The following is a 15,954-nucleotide window of genomic DNA, read 5'->3' as shown; positions in this document are numbered from 1 at the left end:
GGATAAATATGCCAAAACAATTAATTAAATCCAAGAAGAGAATATTAATTCCAATAATTTTGAAGAGGCCGAAAATATCCCATTAAATTGGCTAGAGTAAAATGCATGATCTCACTAAATTAATTTCCTCACATTGGAACATATAACAATTAGACAATACTTCATTCCACATCACTCATGACAATTATTTCATATAATCAACTTAATCACATAGAAACAATTAATTTCATAAAAGGAAATTTTATTCGCCATCCATATGAAAATAAAGTCACAAAAATTTGAACTGCTGGAAGCTAGGGGGAAGACTTTGAAGGATAATTGTTACCTGGGACTAGGGATCGATCGCCCCTCCCAAAACCTCAATTTGGTTGAGGTTTCCCATCATCTCGAGGACATGGTCCCTCACAGAGGAGCCTTCCTTCATTGTTTTCGACATGATACTCCGAAAGGCTTGAGACTTGGCCGTTCGATTCTGAGTACCAAAAAGATTCTTGAGATTCTGCATGATCTCGGCGGCAGTTTCTATGGCAGAATGCGGATGCTTGAGTACTGAAGACATAGAAGCGAACATGTAGCACTTAGCCATCTCATTCGCCTTATGCCACCGTTTGTGTGCATCTCTGACTCCTGCCGCAGCGTTAGCCGCCGGCACTGGAGGTCGCGGGGTTGTGAGCACAAAGTTGTACTCTTCAGCTATAAGAACGATGTCCAAATTTTGTTTCCATTCTATGTAATTTTGGCCCTCGAGTTTACTTTCTTTAAGAATTGCAGAAAGAGGATAGAATGACATTTTGACGATTTGATTTGCATTGCAAAACAGAGTTTTAACTTATTTGTCATAAACTTATGTAAGAAGTTTGATTAGATTAACCATAAAACTTTTCAAAATCTTACAACTGCAAAATTAAAATTTTGTACCCTCCAGAGGAGGTCAATACGCATTAAAATCTTACAATTTTACTGATCACAATCATCGACGAATAGTCCAGAGACATAGAGTGGCATGGCCGCCTAATGTTGCCTAAACAAGACCACCGAATTTAGCATTACAGAATCTCATTCCTACAACACACTCACATAACAATGCTTATGTGCTGCTAACAAGATCAAGCTATCTCATAAATTCTGTGTGAACTTCTGAATCTCGTAGTTTCTTAGGATTATTGTCCTCACAAAGCAGGTGGCGATAATATTGGAAACCACATTCTAGTTATTCTAGAATTTAATTCTTGTTCATGTCTTCTATAACATATATCTAAAATAAACAAAGTATTTAATTCTTAATTAGACATGAAATATTAAATACAAATTATTTCCATGTTCAAGATTAGGAAGAGAAATTATATTATTTAATGTATTCATACATATCTATCCTAATTAGGATTCTAGATATATAAATATTAGGAAAATATTAGGAAACTATTAAATTATTCTCATCCATATCATCTAGGAATAAAATAATATTATTTATTTCCATAGATATAGATAATAATAAAAATATTCCTAAAATCTAGGTAAATCTTCCAAAAAGATTTTATTTCCATTAAATAATAATATTTTAATGATATCTTTTAATTAATGAATTAAATAATCATTAAAATAATCTTTCATCGTTATCTCATCGATCAAGATGTGCATGAACGATGAACGACGAAGATCCGACGAGTTCTTCATCGGACCACGACACACGCGGCGTCACAGCCACCGGCGCGCAGGTGGCCCGCCAGCGTCTCGGCCAACGGCTCGTCGGGTGTCGCAGGCATCTCGGCCAGGAGCTTGCGTGGTGGCGCGGCTCCTCTCGGCCTGCAGCGAGCGCCCGTCTCGGTCTGATGATCCGTCGGGCGGCGCGAGCTCTCGGCCAGCAGCGCGCGCGGTGGCGCACCTGCTCTCGGCCAGCTCTGACCGCTCGTCTCGGTCCATCTCACTCCAGCTCCTCCCTCTGCCCGATCCAGCGTCTTGCGCACAAGCGCGACGCTCTCGGCCAGGCTTTCCGTCGGGTGGCGCCGGACCTTCCGCCTAGGGTTGGGGCTCGGCGTCTCGGCAAGTTCTCGGTCGAACCGCCGCACCGCACCAGCGCCTCGTCGAAGCTTCGGGCGAGAGCCGCCTAGGGTTTGCGGTCTCGGTCACCAAGAGCATGCTTCGCAATCAATTAATACATGCATACATGAATTTCGCGAAATTTAAATCCAAATAATTAGAGCCAAAGACTGGCTCTGATACCAATTGAAGGGGTTGGCAGCGGAAGCGTTGCGCTTGTAACGGATCACATAAAGTGACCTATTTAGCAGATTATTTAGATAAATTCTATTCGCGTAATTATCACATGTATCATGCTCATAACTTGAATTTAAACATGCTTTAGCACAAATAATTCCTAAAACATGCTTACTACGGAGTTAGCCAAATTACCTCGTTGATTCTCTTGAGAGTTGAAGATGGCTTGCGTCTTCTCCACGTAAAGATCTTGAGTACTCGACCTCGGATCTTCTGACTGGTGTCCCGGACTGTAAACTGATATTTGTGTGGGCAAACCTCACCAGAATACTAGGACTTAAATAAAGAAGACAGACAGAATTCTGCTCATGGAAGTAGAGCAAAATTTTGACTCCCTATAGGATAAGGGGGGACGAAAATTTGACTAAAAACAATAATGAAAAAGTTGTCTTCTGTCTCCTTTATTCTCCTATTTATATTAAGTCGCATATTGGGCCCAGTCAGGGATCTAAGGAAGAATTTGGACATGGCCTCATCCAATTAGCTTTTTACTAATTAAATTGAACCCACAATTTAAAACAAGCTTATATTGGAATATTACGAGCAGCCACTACAGAAGTAATATTGCACTGCCTTTCCAAATTCGAAATTACAAGTATTTCGGGTTTCCTTTAATTTGTTTAATTCATTTCCCGCGCTTAAAAAGAGAAACATCCATTAATTAATTAATGTCTGCTTTGGGATTAATTAATTAACATATTTTTAATCTCCAAGAGTGGACTTAGCAAGAAACTCTTATTTATTATTCATAGAGTAATTAAACTCCAACTAGCTAGGTTCCGAATAATAAAACCTCGTTTCGAGCTCCTCTGTGGATGTTATCAAACGAGACTCTCCTCACGCATGATTCAACATAATAGCAATCCTAGCACCGTTAGATAATGATCACCACTACCCAATATACCTGGATCGTTGGGTGACGAAAAACCCGCACCTTTGGTAAGTCAAAGTAGTAGATACTCAATATCGTATGCTCAATGCCAATGTACATTGATTAAGAAATTATTTATCAAGACCTCGTCTTTCAGTAGATAGCATAAAGACTCGTCTTGCTGTTAGATCCATTCAGTGATATACCACACCAACGTCATCTTATTTCAATAAGGCTTAGAAATAATCGGACCGACATTGCAACCTTTCACGATAGGTAGTCTAGCCCTATCTAGGTTGTGAAATTATTATTTTTCTTTGTTCAGAACTGACCGCGTACCTTAAATTGAGCGCAGCCCACAACCGGTCTACTAAAACAAAGACTTAGACTTTATTATGTTAACTTATACATTTAAATATGCAATAAACATACATTAAATGTAAAACATAACAACATTATGACAAAAATAATCTGTTGCAATACTTGAAAAAGAATAATTAGAGTTTTACAGTATTCAATCACTCGAAAGGTGATTTCTAGCATACAAACCCTAACAATATATATATATATATATATATATATATATATATATATATATATATATATATTGCAGTAATTACTCCTAATTAAATCCTCCAATAAAAAAAATTAACCAAATATTCTATTACTATTCACAGTTTTATGTTCGTCAACTTAATACTAATTTAAAAATATTAATAATCACAGATAAATTTCAAGATCAATTAAATGCATTCCATATACTACTCATTTTATCTATCCATTCCATGTTTGTTTCATGTCTTTTATTCCCTTAATCAAATTCTAAGTTACTATTTCCACTAGGTACTTTATACTCCGTAATTACTAATCTTACTTAGTAAATCCTCAAATTTAGTTTAACATCCATAGTCATTCTAAATCATATTTCTTTTACCAAATCTTATAAATAAAACTCATTAACCTTATCAACTAAATTTCTTTAATCTCAATTATTTACAATCGTTAGAATATGCTTCAATCATCAATTCTAGTCTCATTTCTATGGTTAATCCACTCACATAATCACACTTAGTTATTAGTCATTACCATATTCAATTTCTTACTCAAAAAATGATCTTTCAATTCAATATTCCAATCAATTTTCCAAAATATATCAAATGACCATTATAAATTCTAATAAATTTATTTTAGTCACTAAATAAGATATATTATTCATTTTCAACAACAATTTGACAAATTAAGATTCATGGATTAATGCACTAAGATAGTCAGTTCATACCCAAAATCATACATAGGTTCAACTCAATTTAGTTCAATGGAAAAACTTATGTTTCCGACGTCTACGGACAAGGATTGATAGATAAACTCAAAACGTAACACACACCTTATTTGACATCCAACGAGGTCGGAAAAGTTTTACCTCATAACCTATCATAAGTTTCAAATAAAAGAAAAATAGGATATAAGAGAGCCATACCTTGATAACCATACGTTGGTTCGACTGGTTCAAAGCGTCAACACAAATTAAGTGAAACTTTCATAGATTGCAACTTCTTCTTCCTCCTTTGATTACTAATCGGTTGATTCTCCAAAGTGGGGTGAATAGTAGGCTAGTAGCTATATTTGATTTTATAGCAAGAGCCACATTATTTAATTAATTATGAATAGTAAATGACAAATGGCACTATTTTGATCATGCATATTCTTTCTAGATGATTCCATGTATAATTGTCTTGATTGTAGTAAAAAAAATTTTACAAACCTAAAAAAATCGTGCCTCTCGAAGAGTTTTGGCGATAAAAATATACATAGCATCTTTTATGCAAAATGTCCATTTCTCCCTTTTATTGTATACGCTATATAATTTCTGATTTAATTCTATTTTCTTGCTCAATCTTATTGACGTGATACTTGTGTAACCCCAATTCTATATAAAATAACATTCAGTGTTGTGCACAAATTATAAGAATTTTTGCCTAAATTGACAAATTTGTGTAGAAAGGAATTTTCCAACTAAACCCTGATTTGGTGTGTTACAATTATGTCTTGAACTAGTCTTTTCAGCACAACTTTTTCGAAGCGGACTGCTATTTGTTCAACAATCGTTGGCCGCCAGCGGTCCGCTGGGCGGGTCGAATGCTCCAGATTTTCATCTTCGAGTTTTAGCTATCTTTTTAGGCTCAAATTTGCACATTTCTCACAAAACACGTCAAAATACCAAAATAAATAAAAATATGTAATTATTGGACATGTAATGCAACATTGATACTCAAAATTGACCAAATAAAGGCCCTAAAATAGTGCAAAAACCGAGCGTATCAAAGAGTGTGACTCCCATTTCATTAATATTTTCAATTCACTTTCTATTAACATTTATTAAAATTCGTGGCGGATAAAGTGTGACTTTAATAGCTAACGTAGGGAGCAGGATTTTCTTGTGGCAGCTTTTTCAAGATTTCATAGTTATGAGTTGATAAAATATGTAGATTCATATTGATTGTTGTTATTAAAAGCATGGAAAAAGAGAAAATGAAATACAGAGATATGTAGTAGGAGGATAGAAATTTATTTTAGCAAACATGAAAGTAAAACACGCAGTCCAAAGTTAATAGTAGATCAATTGTCATTGTTGCGGCTATAGTTGATCAATTGTCATTGTTGCGGAGCAAATACTTAGCACAAAGTAGCATGAGGCCAGTGAATGGTTTAATGGAAGCGATTTCAACATTAGCTGCAGCTTCTTCTTTGAGCTCGTACTCGATCGTAGATCGAGTTATACACTGCTTCTCGTTTCCCTCCACCTTTATCACATTGAATCTCATACGATACAGCGTGAACCCTAGATCCAGAAATCCACCTTCCACAACCTCTGCCTCCTTCACACGCTTCTCGTTATCCACCACCATGAATTTCTCCTTGAACGACTTCATTCCCCCTCCCATCCCCGCTCAATTAATCAATTAAATTAATTAGGATAATTACATAAATATAGCGGAAGTTGATTAAACTGAATGTGGATGGTACCTGGACGGAAAACCACCTCGAGAATGGTTCCGCCGCCGCCGTCCCCTTGGACGATGTCGACCCGGCTGATAAAGTCGGAGTTGGCTTCCTCCGCCACTTTGGGGAGCTGTAGAGTGCCGTAGAGCTTCCACGCTTCAGTTGCCGGTACATCAACCGTCATCTCAACGGACATTGTTCCGTACATCTTCAATTTCCGGTTGCGGCGGATGTGATGTCTATGCACTACGAAGAGGAGTTGAGATTGAGAGGGTTATTATTTATAAAATAAGGGCGTGGTTGAATTGGTAAATAGGGGCATTCATAGTGCATTTAACGGCCCGATATAGTGTTTGATTTGTTGGTTAAATTTTCTATGTGACTCGTATAATGGGCAAGGGCCCGTTGAATTAAGGCTGAAAATGACTGTTTTATTAACATGAAAAATTCAGTGATAATAATATGTGCAACACTATTTCAATCTTAAATTACATAGAATTTACAAATATAGCCCTCGGCCGTAGAAATATAAAAATCATCTTTATTAGCTTTTAAACATCACTTGAAAAGACTAGTTCAAGACATAATTGATATATTTTCATAGGTGAAATAATTATGCGACAAATTCAACCATCACACTAATAAAAATATGAAACATCTATGTCACTAATAATCTGGTGCATAACTTCGACCTGAGCTCGAATAGGATGGTTATGCCGGGGGCGGCGCCGCTGGGGAAGGAGCTGGAAGCGGCTATGATGAGCCACGTGTCGCATGCGGTTTTTGTACAGGTGAAAAGTGAAAAATAACTGATATACCTAACTACATTTTTCATGTCCTTCAAATGATCATTTAATACCAGAAACACTAAATTCAATTCAATTACTCCCTATATTTGTGTTGAGATTATAAGAATTGTACTACTAATTGATTTACTTTGTTTTACTCTAAATTCAGTGTTAGAAAAATTAGTCGGGTAGGTGGAGGAATGCGAAGTTAGGTCGGATTAATTTGTCATTACTCCTCATTGATGTGATGTATATATATCTAATCGATTCGAATCTTTATCATGGTACCACTTGCATCTAATACTTTGACAATTTTGAATTATAATATAACTAAATTAACTTACGAAAAAATATTGTATGGACAAACAGGCTAGGAAATTTATGTTTATTAGTCAGCCCATGAATTTATTATTTATGTCCAATATCATGAATTCCTTGTGGTCTACCTAACCCACCTAGAATAATGGACAAACGGGCTAGGAAATTTATGTTTATTAGTCGGCCCATGAATTTATTATTTTTGTCCAATATCTTTGAATTCTGCGTGGTCTATCTAACCCACCTAGAATAAAAAAAGATATAAATTATGATAATATTATTATTATTATCATACATGGCTAAGTACATAACTTCTTGTACAAATTTTTAACATGCATGTTACGTGGTAGCAACTGCAGATATTGGCAGCCATTCTATAATTAATTAAACAATTTATTGAAATTATCAGACTAAGATGGGAGCATCACTATAAAAAAAAGGGTTAAATAAAATGAAATCAAATTAAGTATGCCATTCTATTGTTCAATAAATAAATGTTGAATTTGTTGAAAATTCGGTGCAATATCTCTCTCTACGAACTGTGCATTTAGTTATATTATAAATCAAAATTGACAAAGTATTAGATGCAAGTGGTACCATAATAAGGATTCAAATCGATTAGTTATATACGCAATACATCAATAGGGAGTAATGACAAGTTAATCCGACTTAACTTCACATTCCTCCACCTACCCAACTAATTTTCCTAACACTGAATTTAGAGTAAAATAAAGTAAATCAATTAGTAGTATAATTCTTATAATCTCTACACAAATATAGGGACTAATTAAATTGAATTTAGTGTTTCCGGTATTAAATGATCATTTAAAGGACATGAAAAATGAAGTGAGGAATATAAGTTATTTTTCACTTTTCACCTGTCCAAAACCGTCTGCGACTTCCAGCTTCTTCCCCAGCGGCACCGCCCCAGACAGAACCATCCTAATCGAGCTCAGGTCGAAGTTATCCACCAACGGAATTTTTTTGACATAGATGTTTCATATTTTTATTAGTGTGATGGTAGAACGTGTCGCAGAATTATTTCACCTACTGACATAGATCAATTGTTGTAACACCCCATATTTTGTATTTACATTCACATACATACATATATTTATTATAGGGATGGGGTCCTCTTCTATTGCTTATAGCATCATAATCCAAAATCAAGACCAAATCTCCACCCTTAGATTTTAAAATGAGTGGATGAGATTAAATCTTACGATTCTCAATAAATAGCAGACAAAATATCAACACAGTTTTATTGAGATTTCACATGTATTATATTGAAATTTTACATGCAATATATTGATATTTTATTTGCATTATATTGAGATTTTTTATGTATTTGTTGATAAAAAATATGCTTATCAACATATACGAAAACTGAAACAAAAATCATCAAATTTCATCATCCGAACGTCGTCGGAACATATGCAAGTGAGATCTTGTAACGCCCCACTCTCTGAACCCTAATTTTCGAACCATAAAATTTTTGCATTAAATGCTTTTAATGCCGTGAAGTATGTGGATTAAATGATGAGTGAATTAATTGCATGAATTCTTTGTGACCTAATTGCGATTTGGAGTTGAGATTTGGTTTGAATAGTCAAATCCGTTGAGTATATGACGTGGCAGTTGAATAGTCAATACTATTGAAGAAATGACGTGGCCGTTGTATGGTCAATATCGTTGAATATGTGACGTGACCGTGTGAATTATGATGCGGGGTGAAATATATTGTGGTGAATTATTTCCTAAGGGCGAGTGAGATTAAATTCGTTCATCAATAAACATCATACATATTTTTCTTGGAATTTTCGACCACTATGATTTATGGGAAAGGAATTCTATTTTCTTGGATTTAATTATTTGCTTGGGATATTCATCCAAATTAAATCCAAAGTCCGATTATTCTCCATTTCCTCCATGAAACTTTTGACCCCTATGCTTATACTATGGAGATTTTGAAAATCTCCTATTTATGGGAGAAGGAATTATTTTATTATATTATTTGATCCCTTATTTATTCCCTTGCATGAATAAATATAAATATCCTAGCAAATCTTACCATATCTAAGGAGATCTTGCCATATCCTATTTAAATTAGGATTTGAATTTAATTCCTTGTGGGAGAGGAATAAAAATCGCCTACTTCCCTATTTTAATAGTGGAAATTTTTATTTTTATTCTGCTCCGTGATATTTTATTCTACTTTGTGATATTCCAAGTAAATTCCAAACTAATTCATATGTTGATTAAACAACGTAGAATTCGAAATCCCTTATTTCTCTAGCAGAATTAACGCCACTTTCTCTCTCCCATATCTTCCCAAATCTTTATTTAATTAATTATGGTAATATATTCTTGCACCCTACTTGGATTAGTGTACACCAATGTTAGACCGTGTGTCAGCGTAAGGGTTGGCCGGTCTAGTGACCTGGTTTGCGGCCGCATTCCTTGTCATGTAGAATGAGGATATGGTAAACGTCGATGAGAAAAATGGTTGCGCGACCGTGACTTTTGAACGAAGGAAATATTTTGGTGTTTCGGCCCTTTCTAAAGATAAAACCCCGATTGACACTTGAAAATGGAATGATAAATAATACTTTGATAAACTGTTTTCGGCATAAGTCCACTGAGTACTAACTCAGCCTTGTATGTGTTTTCCCTATGTGCAGGTTGAGCGGCGACCAGTGGTTGGCGGTGTTGAGCAAATTAATTAAAATGTTGTGATTGTCTTGAAACTCTGATAAGGCTCATTTCATGCATCGGTTTAAAGGGTAAAAAGTACGCCACTTGATCTGTTTATTGCGCAAAACAAGTGGTAAGTGCAGGAATGCAGCTTGACCAAGGCATTATGGCTAAACTGATCAAGTCGGCACAAAGGACGCAAAAGGCCAAGAAATCAGGGAGATTGATCAAGGGGAGTGATCAAGCAGTTAGGCGGGGACCATTGGCAAAGAGAAGAGGACACGTGCCGATACAAAGGACACCATACTGCTATCAAGGGACCACTGTCTTCTAGAAGGAGGAATACGTGTCGACCAAAGAGACGCGCGGTCCTGGCAGAAAGCGAATATTCGCCGACAAGGTTGTTATCCCTACTGGACGATCGCTGCGGCGTGCCTATAAATAGAGGCTGCAACACCACAATAGAGAATCCTTTATCCGCTTTCTAGTTAGTACTTAGCTAGCTTAGTTTAGAATTTCTGTTAGTGAAGCGTAAGTGATTCAGTGTGACAGAGGCTTCAGTTCTGTCCGGCGCTGTTTCCAGTTTCCAACCGAGAATCGCTCGGCCTTTACTCGCTTTATGTTCTTTCAATTTCGTAGCTAGTTTTCGTTTTGGACGAGATCTATTATGGGATCAAAGTTCTTTTGTTTTCGGATCTTCAAGTTCACTGTTGCAGTTTAATTTCTCGCTTTTAAATATTGTTCCATGTGCCTAGTTATAATGAATGTTAAAATGATTTACTGTTCCGTGGTTTAATCAAGTAGTTAGTTTAAATTCTGCCTAGCATAAATCCAGTAGTTAAAACAAACTCCCAAGTTAAAGCGTGGCCGCAGCCAAACCCCCTGTTCACTAAACACACACTCGTAACATATTTTTCTATGTGGGATCGACCCCGATTCTTGCCACTTTACTGTTAAAGTAGTGCGAGTCTTTGGGAGTTATAAATATTTTCTTTGCGTGAGTCGGTTTATGGATTGACTTGATCAAGTGGCAACGACAATTTGCTAATTGATCCACTGGGTTCGGTTATCTTCCATATAACCTTGATTAATCCGATCCTTCGTTCTGAGTCTCAACAAAAATGGCGCCGTTGCCGGGGAAAAATGGTGTTGTTTCACAGATGTGTTTAGCGTATAGGTGTAAATAGTTTTGTTTCTTTTTAATTGGTTTCTCCTTCCGTTTATGAACAGGTACTATCGTGGTAAACACTGGACCAACCCGTTCACGCTCAAAAACACGAACGCTTAGTGGAGAGTTCAGGAGGACGGAGTTGTAACAACCCGTTACAGAGTCGCCTTAGCAGCAGCCGCTGAGCAACAAATCGGCGGAGAAGAAGGAGAGCAGAATACACCACCAAAGCCACCACTTAAGCAAGCAGAAGAGGAGATGGTCCACATCGACAACGATTCTGGAATTAGATCTCTGCACGCCCATGACGAGAGGGAGCCCACCCATGCCATCGCTTTTACTCCTGCGATGCGTTCTATAGCGATCAAATCAGGAGTGCTGGCCGTCTTGTCCCACTTTTACGGCCTCCCGAAGGAATGTCCGTAGCCTTCATGTAGGAATTCTGTCGATATTGTGATATCCAACCCGTTCCGACTGGATCCACGTCGGAAGATTATAGGCTGAAGGCTATTCCCTTCGTCTTGAAGGGAGATGTTGTAGTGTGGCTGTAAAGACTTCCAGAAAACTCAATCAGAACCTTGGCGGAATTATGAATGATATTTTTGGATCGTTTCTTCCCAACGTAAAAAATGAGTACCCTCATGCGGGAAGTCCAGGAAGCCCAGAGGGAGCAGAGGGCTGCACTAGAAATGCTCACAAAGCAGCTATCTCAAGTTGCCACATCACTAGGCAAACTGAGGGGTAATGAAGGGAAGATTCCAGCTACAGTACAGCAGCCTGCTGGGCGAGAGAATGTCAACGCACTTTCTCTAAAATCAGAAGAGATTGATCAAAGCCCCTCTGCAAGTTCTCCGGCACCTATAACAGGAGCGACTCCTGAGAAGGTGCTGGATTCAGAGCCCTTGATCAAGTTGAAAAAAAAGAGGCTGATATCCTTGAACAGGTTGCCGAGGAAAAGAGGAAGGTCAAGGCAAGAAATGTACCTGTGGAAATCCAGAAGGGTGATCTCACATCAAAGGAAGCCGACCCGGGGGCGTTCACACTCCCAATCTCCATCAGAAACATTCAGGTGAAGCATGCGATATGTGACCTAGGAGCTTCCGTCAATATCATGCCATATTCGGTGTACGAGAAGTTAGGAGAACCCGAGCTTGTCAAGACTAAGATGACGTTACAACTAGCAAACGGGTCTTGCATTCATCCAAAGGGAATCCTGAAAGACGAAATCGTCAAGTTGAACAAGTTCGTGTATCCAGCCAACTTTTTTGTCATGGAAAAGACAGAGCCAGCAGCAGGGGAGTCCGTTGGGATCCTTTTAGGAAGACCATTCCTATCTACAACAAGCGCAGTCATCGACGTCCGCAATGGAACGTTGCATCTGAATTTTAAAGGGGAGCGACTGACATTTGGCGTTGATAAGAATGGGAAGCAACCACAGGACAGTAAGAGCTTACATTCGGCAATAATTACCAAACCCCGAGTGCAGAAGTGTCTGGAAAGGGATCTCTTCAAAGAAACACCCACTGATTTCAGTGCAAATGGACATCTGAAGAAAGAGGCGGCTGAATGGTTCGATGCAAGGCTAACTGGGGGTCCTAATGAGGAAGACATTGAAAAGGCAATTATGGATTTCTGTAAACCTCCACAGCCAGTCGGGTCAACAAGGATAGTTCAACTAGAAGGGGACGAGAAGCCACCTGATCAAGGGGGCCCAATGGAAAGTAAGCTTAAGGGAGGTACCACGCCTGCGAGCCAAATACTATCACCACCAGCATTACCAGGCATCCTTAGGGCCCTGACCACCCAGATGCTTAAAGAACCATGCGAACCGGACCTACAAGGGCAAAAGAGACAACTGCTAGATGAGCTGGGGCCGAGTCAAGAAGCAATTAAAAGGAAAATATTAGAATCGATATGGATCGACCCAAGTCCATGCGTGCATTCCCCCAAGTCAGGAGAAGAAGCGACACCCTACTCTGTTCAACAAGGCAGACTTGACCCCACTCTGAGGAGAGAAGAGCTCACGGTGGGGCAGAAAAACTTACTCTTCAAACGTCAAGTCAGTCTGATGACCAAGAAGCAAAAATCAGAATGGGACGATCCTTGCCCGCCATTCTCTACGATGAACGGACATGAGAGGAAGCCATATCGTGATAGGAAGCCAAAGTGGGCATGGTGGAAAAAATTCCACTAATCATGCCTAACGTTCTCCTGTAAGTAGGTATAGGGGACGACTGCGTATTCTTGGGCAGTCTGCTTGATCAAGCAACTCAATCATAAATCAATAGTCTGATCAAATGACATCCTAGAGAAACCAGTCATACCCCTGGTAGTTTAGTGTAAATATTTTATCTTGTTATTTAATTTTTGGTTTTAAAATGATTATTGAAATATTAAAAATATTGTGTTTTTGAAAAGAAGGTGAAACTGATCAAGCTGTAATCACCTGAGTATTCATCTGAAATTACGGGTCCGCTTGATCAGTTGTAATTTGAATTTAATAGTGCGGTGATTGAATTGATCAAGACAGGTGATGAAGGGACGTGCACTCATTGACAAGTTGTGAAAATGCGAACCGTTGCATTAGAGAAGATGTACCGGAGAGGAGTAGCGTATCGGAGAAGCTAGGCCAGCTGGCACCCTGAAAAGGCACGCCTGTAAGTGAAGAGTCGCAGAGATCTCAACCGACGGGATTTTCGCATAAAAGGAGGCTCTCTGACTCGTACTCCACTTTTCGCCAACTACCTTCAGTACACCTTGTTCGCCTCCACAATTCCCCAAAATTTCAAAACCTCTCGAAAATTCACTCCCTTTGCAGAAATCGCCCCCTCCCATTACAATCGAAATAGAATCGCTCACTCCCAATACATCCTCCTCACCCTCCGACGCCCATCACCAACCAGGCCACCCTCGGCATCTCCAGATCAACTTCCCAAGAAATAGTATCACCCCTCATCTCGAACTTGTTCTTTCCAAACAATTTTAATTTTAGTTTCTTTATCTTTGGTTTGTATATATTGATGGTTAGATTATGTTTTTCACACTTAGTTCACTGCTTGAACTAAGTGTGAGAAGTTTATGAATGTTTTCCTGTCTGTATTCGGTTTTTTCTGTGTTTATCGACATGTTTTGAAATCTGGCATTATCTCACACTTAGCCCCATGCTTGGTCTAAGTGTGAGAAGTTTTCCTTGAAATTTATGCCGTTGCCTAACCCTTTTTTCCACTGCATCTAGTCCCTCGAGGACGAGTTCATATGCAGCGGGGAGGGGGAAGGGTTAGTTCCAAATTTTACGTGTCAAAAGTGTTTGAAAAATACAAAATATCAGATAGTTAGAATTCGGACATGATGCATGAAACCGAATAAATGAAAGATTTGATTGCTTTGGGGAAGAGTAAGAAAAAGGCCCCAATATGCTTACATGTTAAAGCTTTATAAAGGCCCCAGTATGCTTACATGTTAAAACTTGATTGCTAAAGCTTGATCAGTTCGAATGAAGTAAGTATGACGGAAATGCTCAGTTTTTAAAACCATCTGTGAAGCCTCTTTGTATGTGAATTATAAAGCTAAAGTAGAACACTTTCTACTATTTTTCAAAAGAAGAAAAAAATTACGAGAGGCAGCCGCTCTTTAATACTGAGATGAAAATTGCACAAGTAGTAATGACTAAAGGCAGTAGGACTTAACCATTTGAGCCTTATTTCATTCGGACCACGCACCTGCCTCATCAAGAAAGGCACCCCCTAGAAAAACCCCATTTAACCTTATACACTTAACCCGTTCCTTTGAAACCCAAAACCCAATCTCTTATACACTTTTTTTGCTTTACACACACGGGACTTAGGGCTCGAGAGACGAAAAATTCCAAAGAAAAAGGGATAGCAATAGAAAAAAATCCAAAAAGTAGCCAAGATTGATCAAGTTGATCGATCAAGTCACAAGTCAAGTCGGAAAAAAAAGTGAAAAAGAAGAAGTAAACAAAGGGTAGGAAATGTTGTAACCTGACCCCACCAATTGAAGGTTAGGAGAACAAAAGCTGAAAGTTAAAGGCTAAAGGTCGCAAATTAATCAAGTGGCAATCTTAAAACGCCAGCTAGATCCAGTTTTAATGGTTCAGATCTCAGTTTCTTGACCCGTGTGTTTTTCTTTTCTCAGTTTAAATTTTTATTTTAAACATAGAACCCCTAGGGCACTACCAAAACACGTTACTCCCCTAAGCCCCATTACAACAAAAACAAAGACCTTAAGGAACTATCTTGTGCAATCCGATTCGAGGTATTAACTATCTGAGTGAACAGTCCTAACATCTCTGGTGAGAAATGAGTGACTGAGTGAATCCAACAGTTGGTTTTTGAATTGAGCAATCTTGACAAACTGACGACTTGATCAAGTACATGCGGAGAGAAGAAACATAAGCTGCTGACAAATAGATTGACCTCGACCTCGAGTATGATTTTTGTAAGTTTATTCGGTCTAATACATCTTTGTAAATATGTGTTTTTAAGTCTTTCTTTTTTCCTTTCTTTTCCCTTCCTTTTTCTTTCTTGAGATGAGTAATCCGTGCCTGAAACTTGCCTTATCTTTTTCTTTTCTTGTCTTTTAAACTTGAGGACAAGTATGTTTTAAGTGTGAGCAGTTTGATAAGGCTCATTTCATGTATCGGTTTAAAGGGTAAAAAGTACGCCACTTGATCTGTTTATTGCGCAAAACAAGTGTTAAAAGTGCAGGAATGTAGCTTGACCAAGGCATCGAGGCTAAACGGATCAAGTCGGCACAAAGGATGCAAAAGGCCAAGAAATCAGGGAGATTGATCAAGGGGAGTGATCAAGCTGTTAGGCGGG

General features: G+C 38.2%; 2 protein-coding genes across 2 annotated transcripts; one reads left to right on the top strand and one right to left on the bottom strand.

The window, feature by feature from the left end:
• Positions 1-5,615: 5,615 nt before the first annotated feature.
• Positions 5,616-6,381, bottom strand: LOC121767969 (norbelladine synthase-like). Its single transcript, XM_042164309.1, has 2 exons — positions 6,170-6,381; positions 5,616-6,089 (listed from the first exon to the last, which is right to left on the bottom strand). Exons 1-2 carry the CDS (start codon positions 6,351-6,353, stop codon positions 5,791-5,793), a joined length of 483 nt encoding a protein of 160 aa, XP_042020243.1. The 5' UTR covers positions 6,354-6,381; the 3' UTR covers positions 5,616-5,790.
• A 4,534-nt stretch (positions 6,382-10,915) lies between these two features.
• Positions 10,916-14,057, top strand: LOC121767604. Its single transcript, XM_042163914.1, has 2 exons — positions 10,916-11,091; positions 11,176-14,057. The coding sequence occupies exon 2, from the start codon at positions 12,225-12,227 to the stop codon at positions 13,305-13,307; it is 1,083 nt and encodes a 360-aa protein (XP_042019848.1). The 5' UTR covers positions 10,916-11,091; positions 11,176-12,224; the 3' UTR covers positions 13,308-14,057.
• The last annotated feature ends 1,897 nt before the right edge of the window (positions 14,058-15,954 follow it).

The sequence above is a fragment of the Salvia splendens genome, chromosome 15, assembly GCF_004379255.2.
Source record: "Salvia splendens isolate huo1 chromosome 15, SspV2, whole genome shotgun sequence".
Taxonomy (NCBI): Eukaryota; Viridiplantae; Streptophyta; class Magnoliopsida; order Lamiales; family Lamiaceae; genus Salvia; species Salvia splendens.
The sequence above is the reverse complement of the archived record's forward strand: the minus strand, read 5'-3'. Positions and strand labels throughout refer to the sequence as shown.

Coding starts and splice junctions, on each gene's coding strand:
- LOC121767604 (XM_042163914.1), top strand. CDS start 12,225: ATGCCATATTCGGTGTACGAGAAGTTAGGAGAACCCGAGCTTGTCAAG.
- LOC121767969 (XM_042164309.1), bottom strand. CDS start 6,353: ATGTACGGAACAATGTCCGTTGAGATGACGGTTGATGTACCGGCAACT. Junction 6,090..6,169: donor CGAGGTGGTTTTCCGTCCAG/GTACCATCCACA, acceptor TTAATTGAGCGG/GGATGGGAGGGGGAATGAAG.